At 43.4% G+C, this 17,927-nt stretch overlaps 1 protein-coding gene across 3 annotated transcripts in view; it reads right to left on the bottom strand.

Moving 5' to 3' along the window:
- TFAP2B (transcription factor AP-2 beta) overlaps nucleotides 1-16,283 on the bottom strand; it is a 31,813-nt gene extending 15,530 nt beyond the window's left edge. Inside the window, exons 1-4 of one of the 3 annotated variants that reach the window (XM_054179724.1) lie at nucleotides 16,055-16,283; nucleotides 12,148-12,174; nucleotides 10,305-10,763; nucleotides 5,023-5,083 (exon numbers count right to left, since the gene is read on the bottom strand). In XM_054179724.1, the coding sequence (XP_054035699.1) occupies nucleotides 5,023-5,083; nucleotides 10,305-10,763; nucleotides 12,148-12,174; nucleotides 16,055-16,135 (628 nt within the window). In that variant the 5' untranslated portion in view covers nucleotides 16,136-16,283. Of the gene's footprint in view, nucleotides 1-5,022; nucleotides 5,084-10,304; nucleotides 10,764-12,147; nucleotides 12,175-12,437; nucleotides 12,456-16,054 lie in introns of those variants that run through there. The other 2 variants (XM_009905228.2, XM_054179723.1) reach the window with 2 other exon arrangements.
- Between the last annotated feature and the right edge of the window lie 1,644 nt (nucleotides 16,284-17,927).

Below are 17,927 nucleotides of genomic sequence, written 5' to 3'. Positions count from 1 at the left end.
AATACAGAATAGCACACAAGCAGCCTCCCTACCACTTCAGCTTTAACTTTATCCCATTTAGCTCTTGTTATACCCAACAGAGACTATTCGATTTTCTTTCACTTCCAAGCTCTGTTTGCTGTGTATACAGCACTCACAAATACATAATTCCCCCTTCCAAAATCTATACTTCCCTTTCTTTCTCTTCTCTCTTTTCCTTTTCCTCTCTCTTTTTGTCTTTCTGTCTGTCTCTCTTTTTCTCTTCCTCTCTCTTTCTCTTCCTTTATCTTTTTTTTTTTCCCTTTCTCTCTCTCTTTTTGTCTATCTTCCTATTTCTCCCCCTGTGGTTACTTCTAGCCTCTTTGTCATTTCTCCCCCTTCCATTTCTCTTCAGCTTATCAATAAACTGGGAGAGCAACAGTAGCCGCTTGATTTGTTAGTAATTATAAGCATACTGTTCCTGCAAACGGGATCTCTAGATGAGTGAGATCGCTTTAAAACGACAGCAGGAAATGGTGGGGAAATGGAGCATGGCGAAACTCAGCGTGAAGCTTTCAGTTCTTTACATGTTTACAATTTTCTGTGCATACATTAAGTCTTAGGGTTTGGTGGTGGGTTTTTCTCGGGGGGAGGGGGTTGGGAGTTTTTGGGTGGTGGGGTTTTTTGGGGGGTGGTGGTAGTTCTCTGTGGGGGTGCTCTCCAAAAACGCATGAAAATGTTTACAAATGCAGAGGCACAAGAGGTAATGAAAATCAAGAGGTATTTAAGTAACGCTAGAGGTGTGCAAATAAATAAACCTATGTTCTGAAAAGAGCTGAACAACAAGGCTTTAAGCTATGGATATCACTGCAATAAGCCTGGTAAATAATATGATGCTGATAAATCAATCGAACATTCATCAAAATAAATATTTGCTATATTTCTTACTAACAAACGTCATGGAGCAATATATTACTAATCAGCCATTAAACTGTCTTCAGATGTCTCCTAATTTTTTCTTCTTCTTCTTCTTTTCTTTTTTTTTTTTAATCTGCCTACTGAGTCTGAAAGTTCTTTGTCCATTTCAGCAGCAAGACTTTGTTGTAACTGACGTCTCGGTTTGACTGGATAGCCAAACCCAGAAAGTTCGCGGGCGCTGCCTTACCCATGGACACCAAAAGACCTGGTTCCTAGTTTCATTTTAATGAATTAATACAGAAAGTGTATATTCCTGTCCCTCTCGTCTCCTCCTCTTCCGTCCTCCCTTTCCTCTACCGCAATCTCTTTCCCTTGAAAGCCGAGACTAAATTTCAAAGTGAAATGTATTCCCTCGAAATTGTTTTGCATTCAATTAAAGGGAATCGTAAGGTTCAATGGGTAATCCAGGGAAAAGCACGAAACTGAGTGGCAGCGATGCAACATCTGCGATTCCCAGATCTATCACCTGAAAAGCTGAGGCCAGGGTGGTTTTCAGTTAATCATTTATCCGGATATTTCAGGAAGGGGCGAGAAGGAATCTCACGCTGTACTATCGAGAGTTAAGATATCTCCTTTCATGTGTTTCTTTAAAAATATATGAATAATAGAGCGTGTTTGCAAGGGAACAATGAATTAAGGTGTTAGGATTAAAACGGCCTTTCGGGCTAAATCAGATGGGAGGGTGCTGGCAACCGTCAGAAACAGCTGAAAGTAAATAAATACATCAGGATAATTTTAAGGTCACTGACTGTGCCCCAGAGTCACAAAAAATTAACTCGGGACTCGGGCCGCGCAAGATTTTACAGGAGAACAACTTTTGCCAGAGACGGTGCCAAGGAAATTTCAGATGAGCAGTTGACAAAAGGGACCCGATGTTTCATTCCTGACAGACAGAAAACCTTCCCTTCATTTTAGCAGAAAGAGAGGGAAAGGCCCCAAAACGTGCAGCCGGTAAGCTCTTAAAGCCGAATTGAATCTGGTGTTAATGCTCTCGTTGATTATTATCATCTTGATGATTTATCTAACTCCCTCCCTCCCACTTCCACCACCCAAATCTTAATGGAGCTAGGAGTTAACGATGATTTTTTAATGTCTCGTTGGATTTTTAGGCTGTTAATGTACCGCATCCTTCTCATTATTAGTTTATTGATTGTTCATTGACCAGCCCCCTTCAAATCGTATTAACCACCCTCTGCCAGTTTAGATTAGGAAAGTTTAAAAAGCACCTTTCATTATTTCACCACCTTCACCACCACAGTAGAGTTCAGGCTTGGTAGCTTAATGCTCGCTCTAATGGGGCAGCTAAGAGACGAGGGGCCACGGTCCCTGCCTATTGCATTAATAGCTCAAAGGGGGCTAATACAGAAAATTAGCCTTAAACGAGCTCTGGAGATCTCCAAATGAAAGAGCCATTTATCACGCTGGCTACCTTCACTCCACTCGTTTGCTCTCTCTACTGGGAACAACTCATTTCCTCTTAACTAAATTACTTCAGAAATGTCAAGTAAGCTCAGATAGCAAACATAACAAGAGACTGAGTATATGTAATCTATTGTGCGGGATCGATACGTGAGATAAATCGATAGCCGTGTATTAATCCCTATATAATTTCCTTAATATTTTTTTTTGCAGTCCTTTTTGCATAGATAGACAATTCCCTCAGCAGGCCTCACAGACTGTAAAGAAACAGACACTCACAGTCTGGATGATATAATTAAGTTTAGACTTCAAGCCCGCATCACAGTTGACTTTTTCTTTCTTTTTTCCCCCCTCCTACAATGTAATTAAAGCATTTTAGGCGCTAAAGTAGGTTTCAGTGAAACAGACTCCCCCCCCAGCTGTCATCTAACGAATATATACTACACAAAAATCAGTCAATGCCTATCTGCCTATGACATCAAGGGCTTGCAGAGTTTAAATAACTTATTCTGAGCTCAAAGCACATCCTCACAGCTACAAACTGCAGGGAGCAAAGTGAAATTGATACTGAACCCTCTCTGTCTTGCTCATTCTCTCGTCAGGATTAAATATTGTCTGGCACAAGTGTGCCTTACTGTTTATTACCCATTTCTCTTCCTCCTTACCCAGGAAAATGGCTGTGCAAAAAAGCATCCGAGCTCACAACATTCCTTTATGCTGAAAAAGTTTCCTAGAGCTCAGCATTACTTCTAAGCAGGAAAATACTCCTCCAATGACTTTAAAACAGCTGCAGAGGAATCTCGGGATCTTTTTCAGTCACTTAATTTCCAAAGTGCCCAATATCCTCTTCATCATGGATAAACCCAGAGTATCTATTGCTATGGCTGCAAATAGGCACGTGTAATTCTACCTGCATGGAACTGTGTCTCTTTAGGCAGCAGCTGCAATGCCCACGTACAAGAAACACACCTAAATCTATACCAAACATAGTTTAACTTTCTTGGTTTAGCGCTGGTCGCTATAGAACTGTACCCCACAACACGCACATTGAACATCTCTGCTGTCCTTGTCATCTAAGGAGAAAAAGACACAGAGGAATGGGGGGAGGGGTGGAAAAAAAGAAAAGGAAAAGATAAAAGGGGAGTATTTGGGGCTAGATGATTAACAGAAGAGTATTAGGGGGGTGGGGAATAAAATAAACATATTTTTAAAAGAACAGGAAAGGAAAATGCGATCATGGAGCAATGTTAGAAAGAAGCCTCTCGACCACAAATCAAGCACCAATTAATCAAATACACCCAAGAGGAAACATCCTCTATGAGGTGTCAAGTGGGGGCGGGGACGGGAGAAGGGGGGGGGGCGGGAAGGGGGGGGGAAAGGGAAATAAAACTAGAAGCCATCAGGTTACAGACCCTGGGCACAAAACCTACTAACCATTCAATCCGAGTTAAAAAAAGGACGAAGATTTTAAATCCCCGGGTTTAATTTATTTATTTTTAATGGCAATCAGTTTTCTGTTTCTTAAAACCACCTTCGACTTTTCAGCCGATGGACATAAATGGTGCTGTTAAATGATCTTCAAGCTTTCATCTGTCCTCCCTCAAATAACTAGAACTTGATCGTGTGTGTGTGAGAGAGAGACTGTACAAGAGGATTTAAATGGAAAAAAAATAAATACACGGGAGGACCTCATGCTGCCTTGAACACGTTTTAAATAAACACCCGCCCTGTTACTTTGCTTTATTATTCTCCATTAAAGTATTTGTGCGCCTTTGACAAACAATAGGGTACTGGAGATAAATGCTGTCGATAGCAAGCATAAGGGACAGCGTTTCTACGCCTCATCTCTGGTACTTAAAATTGAATCTAGAAATAGAAACTCCTTAGATAATTAAAGATAGCTTTCCCTACATTTGCAGCGCGGGATCTGTTTAATGTCTATCAGCATAACACAACACTAATCGCCTAGCATCTTCCAGTGACTGTCAGAGAAATGTAAAAAAATTAAGCAGCTGCAATACGCCCGAAATGAGTTATTGTAATTACATTTAATTAGTTTAATTAGTTAATTATTTTGCTTACAGCTGTACAAGAGACTGCAAACATTTGTTAATATCACATTCCCTTTAACAGTATGGGGTGATCCCGCAGTTACACTAAATCATGTGCGCATATGCAGAAAGGTTTAAAAAATGGGCATGGGGAAGGGGGGATCCTTGGCAGAAGGGGGGGAAAAGTCGCGGCCGCCTTTCCGTAGACATTTTTTCCCCCCTCTCCTCTTCGCGTTTTATTCGCCTGGGAAATGCATTTAGGCCTCAAAGGGAATCAACCCCCTACCTCCATTAAAAGTCAAGGGGTCCCCATCAAGGACCATCGAGGGTAAAAGAGGACCCGTGAAAACTGCGTTTGAACCGGGAGGCTCCATTAGAAAGCATTTGAGTAATTAAATCTTCTGAAGAACGGGGGAGGGAAAGGATACAAACTTTTCCTTTCACACACCCTTCTTTTTTTCCCCCCTCCACTCTGTCTGCCGATCCAATCAATTGTTCACCTCGCTGCCAGGTGCTCTTGCTTCCCGGAGAAATTAATTGCCCCAAAGTAAAAACACATCGTGAAGATATTGCTACGCAGTAAAAACTTCGTCTAGCTAGTTGGAATAATCCATACCTTTTTTAATGACGGACTGGTCCAATAAGTTCATACCGCTGTTATTGGCATCTTCAACTGACTGTGGATATAAAAACATCACTATTCAAATTGACTGGATATTAAAGAATCGCGTACATAAATCATGTCATTCCAAACTGGAGTTACTGTTATTTCCATCTATATTAATTCACATGGGGATGAGATATTTTTTTCTTTTTCTTTTTTTTTCTTTTACATTATTATTATTATTGCTATTATTTCCCCCAAATGGACAAGAAAATGAAATTCTTACAAATTACATAGCCTTCTAATAAAATTTTTGTTAAAAAAAAAAAAGACATTAAAAATAAATAAATAAAAAAAACCAAACGAAGTGTGAAGCATATGGGATGCAACGCTGGTTTTGTTGTCTTATAAAACAGAAATATCACACAGATCCCTTTGTATTCGATAAAGCTTTACATATTTCTTCCTTGGGAAAAATCTGGCAGTTTGGCAACATCTGCAAGATCTATCGCATGACAAATGAACACGATTAAGGGCAACTTAAATTCTCCCTCTCCTTTCCTGCCCCCTCCCTCTTTTTGTTTGGTTTTGTTTTGTTTGTGTAACCCTGCTACATCTTAATAATTCAAGGACCATTTACTTTTTATATAGAAGAGTTTGCATTATGGACTTTTAATTAAAGCCTGAGCATTGCGGAGCGCAGTGCAACGCCCACATCATATAGGGCACAAGCAGAAAGAGATTTACAGCCCTCGAGGTTGCTTCCATGTCCTATATTGGTGGGGACGGGAAGGAGGGAGTACGAATATACATTATCAAAGCTATGAACTATTAAATTGATTGCTTCGAAACAGTCTCCCAAGATTCCCCCTCCCCCCACCTTCCTCCTCCCTCTTCCCCCACTTTTTCCCCCCCTTTCTTTTCAGCCCGGTTTGGAGCACACCTGTTATTCTGTCATTAACTTTTTTAGCAGGGATGAGAACAAAGACAAGCACAGAAGACAGAGGGGTTTCATGTCTCAACACCGTAAGTGGGATATACAGAACACAAACAAACAAAAACTACCACTGAATCCGCGGTAGACACAGCAAATATCATCTTCCAGAGAGAAGAGGTGTCACAAGAGCAATTTTTTTGTGGAATTATTGCAGGTTCCGTTTGAGGGTAAATTCTGGGCTTCAGAGGAAAGGAGGACCTGTGGGTTTGTTTGCTTTATTATCTTATTTTATTACCATACAGGGTTTTGAGTTTGTCCGGGTCATTGCATATTTGGGGAATTGTTACTTTACTTCCCCCCCCTCCCCCTTCTTTCCTGATAAGGAAAATGTCTTTACAGTAAAGCAATGATTTTTCTTCCCTATTATTTGAACTTTATCTTTGCTACACCGAGAGGCTGAGCTTCTCCGTAGTCAGCTCTTATCTCCATCTCTCTCTCTCTCTCTTTGCTCAGCAGGGACGTTCAAGATGGAATATGATTTAGGAGAAAATTACATCTCTCCAAAAATGTGACGGAACAATGTTTTCAGTGAGATCCTTCCTTTCATTTTCCTTGAATCCCAACTCAAAGGAGAGCTCACACAGAGTGGCTCCTGATGCTGTGTGTTTGTGCATGGCTGTGCGCCTCTCTCTCTCTCATAATCAATAGGCTACATACCTAAAGGGCACGAAATAAAATTACAAAGTCTTCCCTCCTTTCCCTGAGCAGCTCCCAGAGAGAGGTGATGAACAAATCCTGCAGCCTGCTGGAGTGCAGCGTGTGTGCTCCTCGATGGCACAGGATTGGAGGTAAATATGAAACGCCATCTTTCCTTCTCTCCCCCCTCCCGCCCCTTATCTCACCTTATCTCTGGAGTCGAGGCTTGTGCGCACGCTTTATGTGTGTGCGTGCACTCCGCTCGCTCCATCAGCAACGTGGGTTAGTTGTTGTAGTTAATGAGAAGACTCCTGTCTGATTTTCTATCTAATTACGCCCTCCTGCTGGGTTTTTGTACAGGATATTCGCTCAGCATGCTGGCAGTTAATAGTCACAGAGAGGATCGTAAAGATTTAATTAGGACTGCATGCGGAAACGTGGAAAAACAACTCAGACTTTTAATTACTAGACTTCTTTAGTTAAAAGTGATACCAGGGGTTACTTTATAAGAGACTTGGGTGTTTTGGTGCAACTTAACTTGCCGTGTCTCTAGCTAGCAGAGAGGAGCAGGGACAGTGGTGAGAATGAGGAGGAGTGGAGGTGTGTGTGCAGGGAGGGGAAAGGTGCTGAGTTTCCAGATATACTTAGAAAATCTAAAGAGGAACACTCCCTTCCCTCCTCCAATAATTTGGTAGCACGGAGCTTCCTGCATACCGTGTATATGCAACTTACTGAGATGGGGATATAGCAGAAGGGAAAAAATACGAAGACTCATCTTTTTGTTTTCCTTTAAAGATTCTAATGAATCTGTGGGGTTTTTCCCCCGTTTATTTTCTTTACCCTATCTTTTACTCTACTTCTGTCTAGCCTGGGGAAAAAAAAAAACCAAACAAAAAAAACCCAAGGACAAAACAACCCAAACCACAACAACAAACAACAACAAAGCAAAAACAACTGGGATTGCAGTGGTGTTTGGTGGTTGTTGTTCTTTTTTTTTTTTTTTTCCCAGATTCCCTATTAGGTGATGCAAATTTGTTTTCAATAAGTAGGTCTTGGCTTCTCTGTTCCCTGTCTGAGGGTTGTAAATCGCAGATTGAAAATTCCTCTCGAGAAGGGCAAGCTATGGCAATACAATACGTCCTGTTTACAATAACAGAGAGCTATCGTGTTACAATCACTTAATTCTACCCCCGGACAATGGCTCACACATGGCCTGGATTTGGTGTTTATAAAATAACCACTGTGTCTTGCTGCCACGCACTCTCTTTCTCTGCTCATTTTGGCTTGTCAGCCCAAGCCATTCCTATGGCACATATTTGATCAGACATGCATAAGTTAAAGCAAAGAGACACATCTTTAGCCAACTATTTATCTAGATACTACTTCAACCGTTTTGGACTAATTAAAAAAAAAAAAAAAAAAGAAACAAAATAAACAAACTGTTTGAAACCCTTTCTGGAAATTCTCGATCGTGTTTGTGGAGAGTAAGTAGCACCTGAATAGGAACCTCTGTGGCTAGAAGGGATCCCTAGAATCTAAAATAAATCCCTATTAAAAATTAGGGTGGAAAAATGCTCAGCCTCCCCTCTCACTAGTGGGGAGGACAAGAACAGAAAATGATGAAGGTAGGAGTGAGTACTCGGCTGTTTTCCCTCCTGCCTCTACTAACTTGCAGTTGGTCACTTCTTCCTTCACGTGTTTCTCCTTGGGATACCCTCCTTTCCCTCTTCCCCTCCTCCCTCAGACCGAGCCCCAAACTTTTAGAAATAAAAGGCCTGTTTCATTTTCTGCAGCCTCAGCACCCCGAAACAAGAACCCCAGCCCCGCTGACGCACAGTCCTGTCTGCCCCGGCCCATAGCCATCCCATCCCTGGCCCCAGGCGAGCGGGCGGCAAGTGGCCGCAGGGCTCAGAGCCGTAGTGGGGAGGCACCTTTCACGAGTGCTGAAGGGATGTTTTATTGGGAAAGGGAGGGAGAGCTGCTTTATTTGAGCTGAGCTGGTCCTTTTTTTCTTCATTTCCTTTCTCTCTTCCTCACTCTTTCTCTTCTCCTCTTTTCCTCTTTCCTTCTTTCTCCCTTATTTTTTCCCTCCTTTATCTCTCTTCCTTCATTCTTTCTCTTTTTAAATCCCCTTCTTTCCTTTCTTTAGTCTTTTTATTATCTCTTCATTTCATTCCTACTCTTTCCTTCCCTCTTCTCTTTCTTACAAGAGCACAACAATCACCGGCTTTTCTTTGGGGAAAGTGTAAACGTTAAAGCACAAACAGTGCTTAAAGACTATCGGCTGTCGAGAGAAGGAAGAACGATTCCCTTTCTGAGATTACAGAGATAAAACTCGCCTTGACCTGCACGCCAGTTTGTCTAAGCCAGGAACAGGAGATGAGTCCTGCGCATCGCGCCTGTGGGGGCCAGGGGCTTCCCCCCAAGTCTCAATACAAGCTTGGAAACCCACAGAAACCAGCTACCCGACGGCCACTAAGCTCGGAGGCAGGAGCAAATACAGGCAGAAGAAACCCTTTCTATTTCTAAAAGCACCCAGCCCATCGCAGCTCGGAGGTTCTCCCGTGAAGCCCTAGAGAAGCCTCAAACCAATGCAATACGGCCCCCACTGCTTCTCTGCCACTAATTCCTGTAATGCTCATTAGGACCCTTTTCAAGGCTATTTTTTTTTCCACTTTCAGCCTCCCTGTAACTTTGAATTCTGTATCTCATCCAGTGATCATTATTTTTATTTATCCCGAGTCTCTCCCTCTCAGTGTATATATATATATATATATATATATATATATAAACGATGTATAAGATCTAGAAATTTCGGGAGAAAAAATAAAAAAGGAATGGAGGGGAATCCTCAAATCCCGACTAGTGAAGCCTAATGCAGGAGCTGGTCCCTGAAGTCTTCAGCCTTGGGGGTCCCCACTGGTTGGCCATGCAACCAGCAAGGTGCAACACAACCCCAGCACCGAAGCTGTTAAAGGTCCTTCTGGTTTTGGGTAATAACACGTGATGATGAGTTTTGCGTGGGATGGGAGAAGGCTGGGAAATATTAAGTTTTGAACCTGGTTACCAAAAAAGAGGGGCCAAAACTATTTAAAATCAAAAGCAGTAGTGAACTATGCTTAAAAAGAAAAAGGAGAGGGGATGGGGGGAGCTTGTTCCCGATCACCGGTTATTGCTTTTAGTTTGGGTTTTGTTTATATTTTCCCTCCCTTCCGGATGAAAAATGCAGCAATTTGACAGTTTCATCAAAATCCCTGAAATGCAGGAAATTGGCTGGTGGGGGGAGGGCTAAGACTGCATGGGAAATCGCTGGAATTTGAAAAGCCAGCCTTAAACTTTACCAGCTTTTGAAACACGTGGAATATTTAGAGCAGCGTTGTCTGCCTTCCCCCTGCACTCTGTTGGCATGCCGTACAGGGAAGGGTTTACAAAGCAGGACCTGTGCATGACAGCAATGAAATAAAATGTCTTCAAAATAAGAAGAAGGGAAAAAAAAGGCGAGGGAGTTGAAGTATCACAATTATAACCTCAGACACATAAAGGATGTTAACTCACACCAACATTCCTTTAAAACCCTCACTGATGATTTCTAGCCGAGGGATGGGGGCTTTAGCCTGGAAGGCATTTGCTTTGCCCGGGAGAAAGAAACGAGGTGCCTTACCTGGACCTCCTCCATCCCTGGGTGTCCGATGCCATGCAGAGAAAGGCTGTCCCCCATGCCGGAGTCAAGGCCATGGTGAGCTGAGTGTAGAAGGACATCTGGCCTCCTTACTGAGTGGTAGTCCCGCCTGGGGTCCAGTCCCGAGAGCTGGGGCAGGGCGGCCCGAGGCTGTGGCAGCAGTGACCCGGTTTCTGATCCCACTTCTTGCCTCTGCCTCTGTCCCCAGGGGTGCTGCTGGGGTTGATGCAATGGGTTTAGGGAGTAGGGGTCATTGACATGGGAGTAAGGGTCCTGGCTTTGGTGGTAAGGAAGAGGCTGGTAGGGGGGTGGGAAATAAGGCGGCTGGAAATCCGAGGATGGGGTGTGAGAGAGCGGAGGAGCGCTGGAGTAGGGTCCCTGGGAGACGGATCCCAGCTGGGACAGCCTGGAACTGTGGCTGGGCACTCCATCATGCCGGTCCTACAAATAGAATGAAATAAAAACAACAAAAAAAAAGAGGACCTTTATGAAAAAAAAAAAAAGAAAAAGAAAAAAAGAAAAAGAAAAGAAAAGAAAGAAACCGGAGCACAAACCCACCCCCAGAAAAAGTGAAATTAAAGTGTAAATAGTTGTAAACCAGGGTTCAGGTGTGTCCCCTTCCCCTTCTACGGGTTGAAAATGCTCCAGCGTTTCCCCCCCCCCCCCCCGCCCAGATCGTATCTATTCCCAGTAAGTATCAAGAAGGGGGAAGGGAGGATGTGACGGGGAAATGCTAAATGTCATAATTAAAAATGTAAGACCAGTGCACCACATGCATGCACGATCTGTGACTGATCCAGTAATACGATTACCCTTCCAACAGACCCCCCCCCCCCCCAAATAACACTAAAGGTAAAAAAAAACAACAACCCATCTCCAAACCCCAGAACTTAAGAACCCTCAAACTACCCACCCTTCAAACAATCCACCCCTTGTCTCGCCTACAGTTTCCAAACATGATTCCCTCCGCTAAAGTCCTGAAAGCACAAAATCACCGGCCCATCTTCACGTGAAAAAGATCAAAAGAAGGAAAAGAAGAAAAAAAGTTGCACTTCTCGGAGGACTCTGAGTTAAAAGTTGTGTGAAAAAGGACTTAAAAATCCCCAACACCACCCCCCCCGGCAAAAAAAAACAAACAACAACAACAAAAACAACTAAAAATCACAGGGGCTCTTTGTAGGGAGTCCACCCCTCAAAAAAATAGGGAAAGAAAAAAAAAAAAAGGAAAAAAATATAAAGTAAAGATTAAACATCGGTATTGAACAAATCCAGTTGGTATGATTTCTGAAGCAACTTCCAGTGTCTTTTGTCTCCTTTTCTAATATTATATTCCGGAGAATGGCGTGGGGGTTAATTGCAACGAAAAGTCTTTGGGGTGTGGGGGGGATGTGGTGGGGAAGGGGGGGAGGGGAGGAAGTTTGTGGAGGCTTCAGAGAGAAGGTGGGAGAGGAGTTTTGTGCAACTCCATCGCGCTGAAGCTGCAAGGCTAAAGCAGACAAGAAAAATATCTGTTCCGTAAAGCGTATCTCGAACCCCCACAAGCAATGGCACACATGGTTTAGGGGGGAAAAAAAAAAAAAAAAGAGGAAGGGAAGGGAAAAAAAAGTTGTGTTTTTTTTTTCCCCCCCCGAACTCCCCTAAGCTCGAATGGAGAACACACAATGCAAAAAGGGAGAAGCAGCTGCAAGCCTCCTCCAATTATTGTGCTAAATTACCAAGCCAAAGGCGTTTAAAAAGAGAGAGAGAGGGAGAGAGAGAGAGAGACAACAGATCGAGAGAGAGAGAGAGAACATGCAATTCTAGTACAACGTGGATCCAAACTCACCATGGCGGAATAGGTGTGGACTAACATCTGGAAATAAAAAAAGTCTTGTAATAGCTAAAAAGAAAATAATGGCGATAATACTAATAATTGGAGGGAGGGGGAAAAAAAAAATATCAAGGAGATCTGCAAAGGGACGTGTTGGACACAGGAGAACAGCTTGAGAGGTTTCGAAGTCTATCCATCAAAAAAAAAAAAAGACCAAAAAAAAAAAAAAAAAAAAAAAAAAAAAAAAAAAAGACCAATGCCCCCAAAACCGAGCCTGGAAACCTCTATCTACATATAGGATTTACCCCTCCCTCTCCGGGTTTGGTTGTTGTTTTGGTTATTTTTGTTTCTCTCCTTTTTTTTTTCCCCTCCTTTTTTCTTTTTTTTTCTTTTTTTTTTTTTTTCCCTCCCCCGTTTGAGCTCCCAAATACAATCCTCTTCAACCCAAGGCTAGGCTCAGACTGCTCCGCTACCCCTTCCTCCCTTTCCTTCCCTACGCCGCCTCATAATAATTGATATTCATGACTATTAATATTACACGACTACTTTAAAGGGAGAATGCAGGACCAAATGGAGCGTGAAGCTGGCAGCCAGCTCGAGAGCTCCCCTACTATTGTAAATGACGTTCATTCAGTGGAGAATTACTAGATGTAATCAGACGAGGGGGGCTGGCAAGAGGCAGAGTTTGGGGAGAGGGAGAGGAAGGAGGGGGGGGAAAGTTTAGCGAGGAAGAGGTATAACTTCAATTAACTCAAGCGGAGGAAAGACGAGGAAAGTAGGCACTGCTGAGCTGGAGCAAGGAAGTGAGATGAAACAATGCTAGAGGCAAAGAATAAGGGGAAAACCCCCCATATTTCCTTCCCCCCCCCCCCCCCCCCCCATTTAATTATACATTCCTGATACGAGGAATTGATTGCCTTTGGTGCTTTTGTTCTTGTAGATTTTGGTGGGGGGAGAGGGGACTTGTGTTTTTGTTTTGTTTTTAAATAATGAGGGGGAAAGAGGCGTTTCTAATCCTTTCTCTTTTTCTAAAGAAATGGAAGAAGAAACACGCAGTTCCTATAATCTATATGTGCAGTGGATATTCAGCCCTTCTGGTGCGTGTTACAGACTGTCTTTATCCGCAATAGCCAAACAAATGCCTGAATTTGCGTTAAGTTAGGCTCCACATTCCGCACCCCCCCTGCCCCCTCCCCCGAATCCTGTTCCTCCCGCTCAATATGAAGAAAAATAAAAAATAAAAATGCGCATATATCTCCCGATTTTCACCCAAATGTGAAATGTATGCAGTGAATTTTAAAGGATAGTAAATTTATAGTTTTGAGGCAAAGCCAGGGGCGATATAAAACCTTTTTGATGTTGCAGGAACCCGTTCAACTGGACTGTCTGCCATTTCTGTTAAAGTTCAACTTACGTTCCTTCCTAAATAGACTCACACTTCCCAGAGCAGCCTCCCCACCCCACCCCCCCCCGCACACACGCACACACACTTTTGTTTTGAGACCAGATCCAGTTCAAGTGGCTGAGACGCCCATCTACTACCGTGTTCTTAATTCGAAATAGGAAAGAAGAGAAATACTTCCCCCCCCCCCCTTTCCACCTCCCCCCTTACTTTTAAAAGAGATAAATCTAGAGGGCTTCAGCTCTTAAAAAAGAAATCTGCTTTTTCTCTCTCTCTCTCTCTCTCTTTTTTTTTTTTTCAAGGCTTCACGTTACAAAATGTCTTGGAGCACACTCCCAAGTTAGGGAATACCCTGCCCGCAGCCAATTCCCACCCAACCGCTCCCCCAGCTCCTCTTCTCTCTCACAGTAATCTGGAAGCACGAGTGTCTGTAAAATGCATAGCGGCTTAAAAATCCCTTTCAAAAGGAGGGTGGAAAAAGCTACCCCAAACCCCCGACATTCCCCGACCTCGTTGTCCAGGGACGGGAGATATTTTGTCGCCTGCTGTTGCGGGCAGAGACAATGGCAGGGCTGTGCCTGGGGATGGGGAGGGAAAAGCAGCGAGGGCTCAGCGGGTTGGGGATCGCCGGCGGGACATACAGACAGAGGCACACAGGCACACACACGCTCATTCTGTGTGTGCTGGGGTTTGCCGGTTGATAATTAGCCTGACGGCAGCTTTAGGGAGCGGAGACATTTCTCCCGTGCGGCTGGCGGATGCCCTCCCATCCTTTCTCCGGCCGTGGAAAACCAGAGCTGTGCCCTCCCTTTGCCTCTTCCTCCGCTTTTTCAAATCGGGAGTTTCCCCGCTGTAAGTGCTATCGCGCTCCCGGAGGGGAGGGCTACGGGCAGCGCGACAGGGCTGGGAACGACGCGGCCCGGACGGCACTTCCTCGGGGTGTGCTCCCGACAGCCCCTGCCCGGTACCCGTCCCGTGTCCGGCACCCAACCCGCTACTCAGCACCTATCTGGCCCCTGCCCGCTAACTTGCTCAGTAACCGTCCCTTCGCCCAGTACTCAGTCTCTCCCTAGTTCCTGCTCGATGTTCAGCCCCTGGCCGGTACCCAGTTCCTGCCTGGTGTCCAGCCGGATACCATGCACTTGCCCAGCCCCTGTCCAGTACCCAGTCCCTGTTCAGACCTTACCCAGTACCCAGTCCCTACTGAGCCCTTACCCGGTACCCAGCCCCTGTCCGCCCCTTGCCTGGTTCTCAGCCCGGTCCTCGGTCTCTACCCATTCCCCATGCCGATCACCGTCCCCTGGTCGGTCCCCAGCCCTCGCCCGGCAGCCTTCCCACGGCTCAGCCCCCACGCTGGAACCGGAGGATTGCGCTCTTCTGATAATCTCTCCTCCCCACGATCGCCGTGCAAATGTCTTCCCCAAATTAAAAAAAACAAAGTAACAAACAAAAATTGAACCAAAATTTCTCAGAGCGTCTTTCCTTGCACACCTTTTCCCCTTTTCGGAGCAAATCCAGCGCGTCACTTAACTTACAAGAAATGCATTCACGGAGCCCGTTTGTGAGAGATCCGGCACAGGAAACCGAGAAGAATTTAAGAAAGGTTTCACGGTTTTTGCACTGTGTTTTAATTTATTATTTCCCACCCCCTCCACCCCCCCCTCACCTTGGTCTGCTTTTTGACCTTGGAAATACCGAGGAGGTCTGAATAAAGCACAAAACTTTTTGTGCCTGCGGACTATGCGGAGCTGCCTTTGAATGTCTCAGTTTGGGTGTGTGGGATCCCATCCGCGCGAGAATGTATGTGCCGCTTAATTGATGCGAGTACACATGCACATCTTAATCTATTGGTATATAGGTATAGAACGTCGTTAAAAATACATCCGATAGTGAAAACAAGGGGGGGAAAAAAGCAAAAGAAAATATATCCGAATTCAGGTTGCGCTTAGCTTGGAATCGTAAAATTTAAAAAAAGGGGGAAAAAAAGAAAAAAGAGAGAGAAAGGAAGAAAAGAAAGAACTGTATTCAGTCCCTGAATGCCAAGCTCTGTTTCTTTTCTATTTTCAGTTCGGTTTGGTTTCTCTTTTTTTTTTTGTCCTCTCGATATTTGTCCGTATTTAATCGAATTACACTTAATTCGAGGTCTAAACAATCAAACTCTTGCGTTTTTAAGTTGCCTCATTCCAACCCCCAGATAATTTCTTTGATGTTTTAAATCGCATCAAACAGCTTTTCCGTGGAAAGAAAAAAAAAAGAAAAGAAAAAGAAAAGAAAAAAAAGAGTGGGAAAAAAAAAAGTTTAGGACTTGGCATGCTGAATACAAATATGCAAATAAATAAGCATTTAAGCATTTACTTTTGGTTTCCCGTCTCTGTACTTGTGTGTGTTGATGTATGCGTCTCTCTATCTGCCTATATGTTGAGCTATATATGTATTATATAGTCGCGCCCGCATCTATATACTAGATATATATTTAAATATACATATACACTCTTACTCGTATGCATAGTATATACTCACCTCGTAGATATCTTCATACTTGACATTTTCAACCAGTTTCCAGAGCATGATGGCAGGCTGTTCTCTAGGAGGTGAGTGCATTCATGTGAAGAGCAGATGTCTGGATTCTCAGTACTTCTCTGTCTGTAATGATCCATCTATAATTGGAAATGGGGGACAGACACCAAATCCGACGTTCCTCTTCCATCGCAACTTATATCTGTTGTCTGAAACAATAGGCTGCAGAAGCCTACCTCAATCGGATAGTAAAAAACATTATCTGTTACATAGTTACATAGATCTACAGACATATATATGACTATATGTATACATAAATGCACATATATAGACTTAGACTTATATGCAGGCATATAAAGATATATACCTCTACGCAGCTGCACATACACGGACGTGCATATCCATGCATTTATACACATATATCTCTCAACATACAACTTTTCCCGGGTGCAGGCATATAGAAATTGGCACATTTATGCATGTAAATGATATATATTCTTGGGTATATAGGCACATGTATGCTGCATGTTACATATGAAGGCTTACATATAAGCCTGGCCAGTTTATATAGGAGTGCATGTAAGTGTTTATTTGTGTATTATATTTACATGTCGATGCATACATATGAAGAGATACATTGATCAAATAGATGTATTATATAGTACACATATCTGCTGTTTCAGTAGTTGGCTGGATGGATAGATAGATGGATGGAGAGATAGGTAGATAGATAGATAGATAGATAGATAGATAGATAGATAGATAGATAGATAGATAGATAGATAAAAAGAGAGATAGATGATAGAATGAAGAAAGTAATGAGTATTTTCGATCATATTTGTATTAAGATAAAGAATAAGTTGCCTCTGCACGAGGTGATTCATCCTTTGCAACAAGATATTTTGCATTTCCCTGCATGCAGTATGATTTTATTTACATGTCTAGAAATTATCCTCTCATAGGCACTAAACCACCGAACCAGCCTCTCATCAAGCCCATTCGGGCAAAGGAGGAAATTTTGATCAATGATTTTAATTCGAAAGCCTTGACACTTCAGACTTGGGCTGTGCATTTTATAACTTGGAAACACTCTTTCTTTGGGGAAAAAAAATATTAAAGAAAGAAAGAGAAAAAAGAGGGGGTAAAAAAGGAGTTTGGCGAGCCCTTCTCTACAAACGTTTGACTAGCCATTACTTTCTGAGAACTATTAGAAACAGAGCTGGATTTGTGCGCGTCCCCGGTAGTCCTCTCGGTTTGGAACGGGAGAGGAGGAGTTGGACCATTTTTAACCTTTTTCCCCTACACCTCGCCCCTGCCCCCGCCCCCCCTCGGCAAACCTTCCTTCGCATTGTCCTTTTTTTTAAAGACACGTTCTACTGCAAAGAGTCGACCAGTTCTGCAGGCGAGCAGAGACCATCTCTGCGTTTGAAAGGGAACAATTGAGCTTTGCAGTGGGCTGGTGCACCAGGAGGGGGTGGGAGGGAAAGGGAAAAAAGAGAGACACAGAGGCAGAGAGACAGCGAGACAGAAGGTGTTTCTAAATTCGAGGTCCCGTCTCTGGAAATTTCAAGCTCTGCCTATAAGGTTCCTACAAATCTTTGTTATTCTGCGTGGGATCCTATGGGAAAGTGCATAGTGTCCTTTGTACTTTCAAAGGTCCTACAGGTAGAGACACTTATATACATACAATTTCGACAATGGAGAGAATTTCACCAGGAGACTCTTCTGGTGGTGTTTGGTTGGCTTGTAGGAAGGGCGAGCTTTCCTCTTTTTTTTTTTTTTTTTTTTTTTTCTCTGTTTGCTTTGGCCTCAAATTAAAGCAGAAAGCGTAAATTCATCCCCTTTCTCCTCAGCCTCTACACGAAGCCTCCCTTCC

Source organism: Dryobates pubescens, chromosome 3 (assembly GCF_014839835.1).
Source record: "Dryobates pubescens isolate bDryPub1 chromosome 3, bDryPub1.pri, whole genome shotgun sequence".
Lineage (NCBI taxonomy): Eukaryota > Metazoa > Chordata > Aves > Piciformes > Picidae > Dryobates > Dryobates pubescens.
The sequence above is the reverse complement of the archived record's forward strand: the minus strand, read 5'-3'. Positions and strand labels throughout refer to the sequence as shown.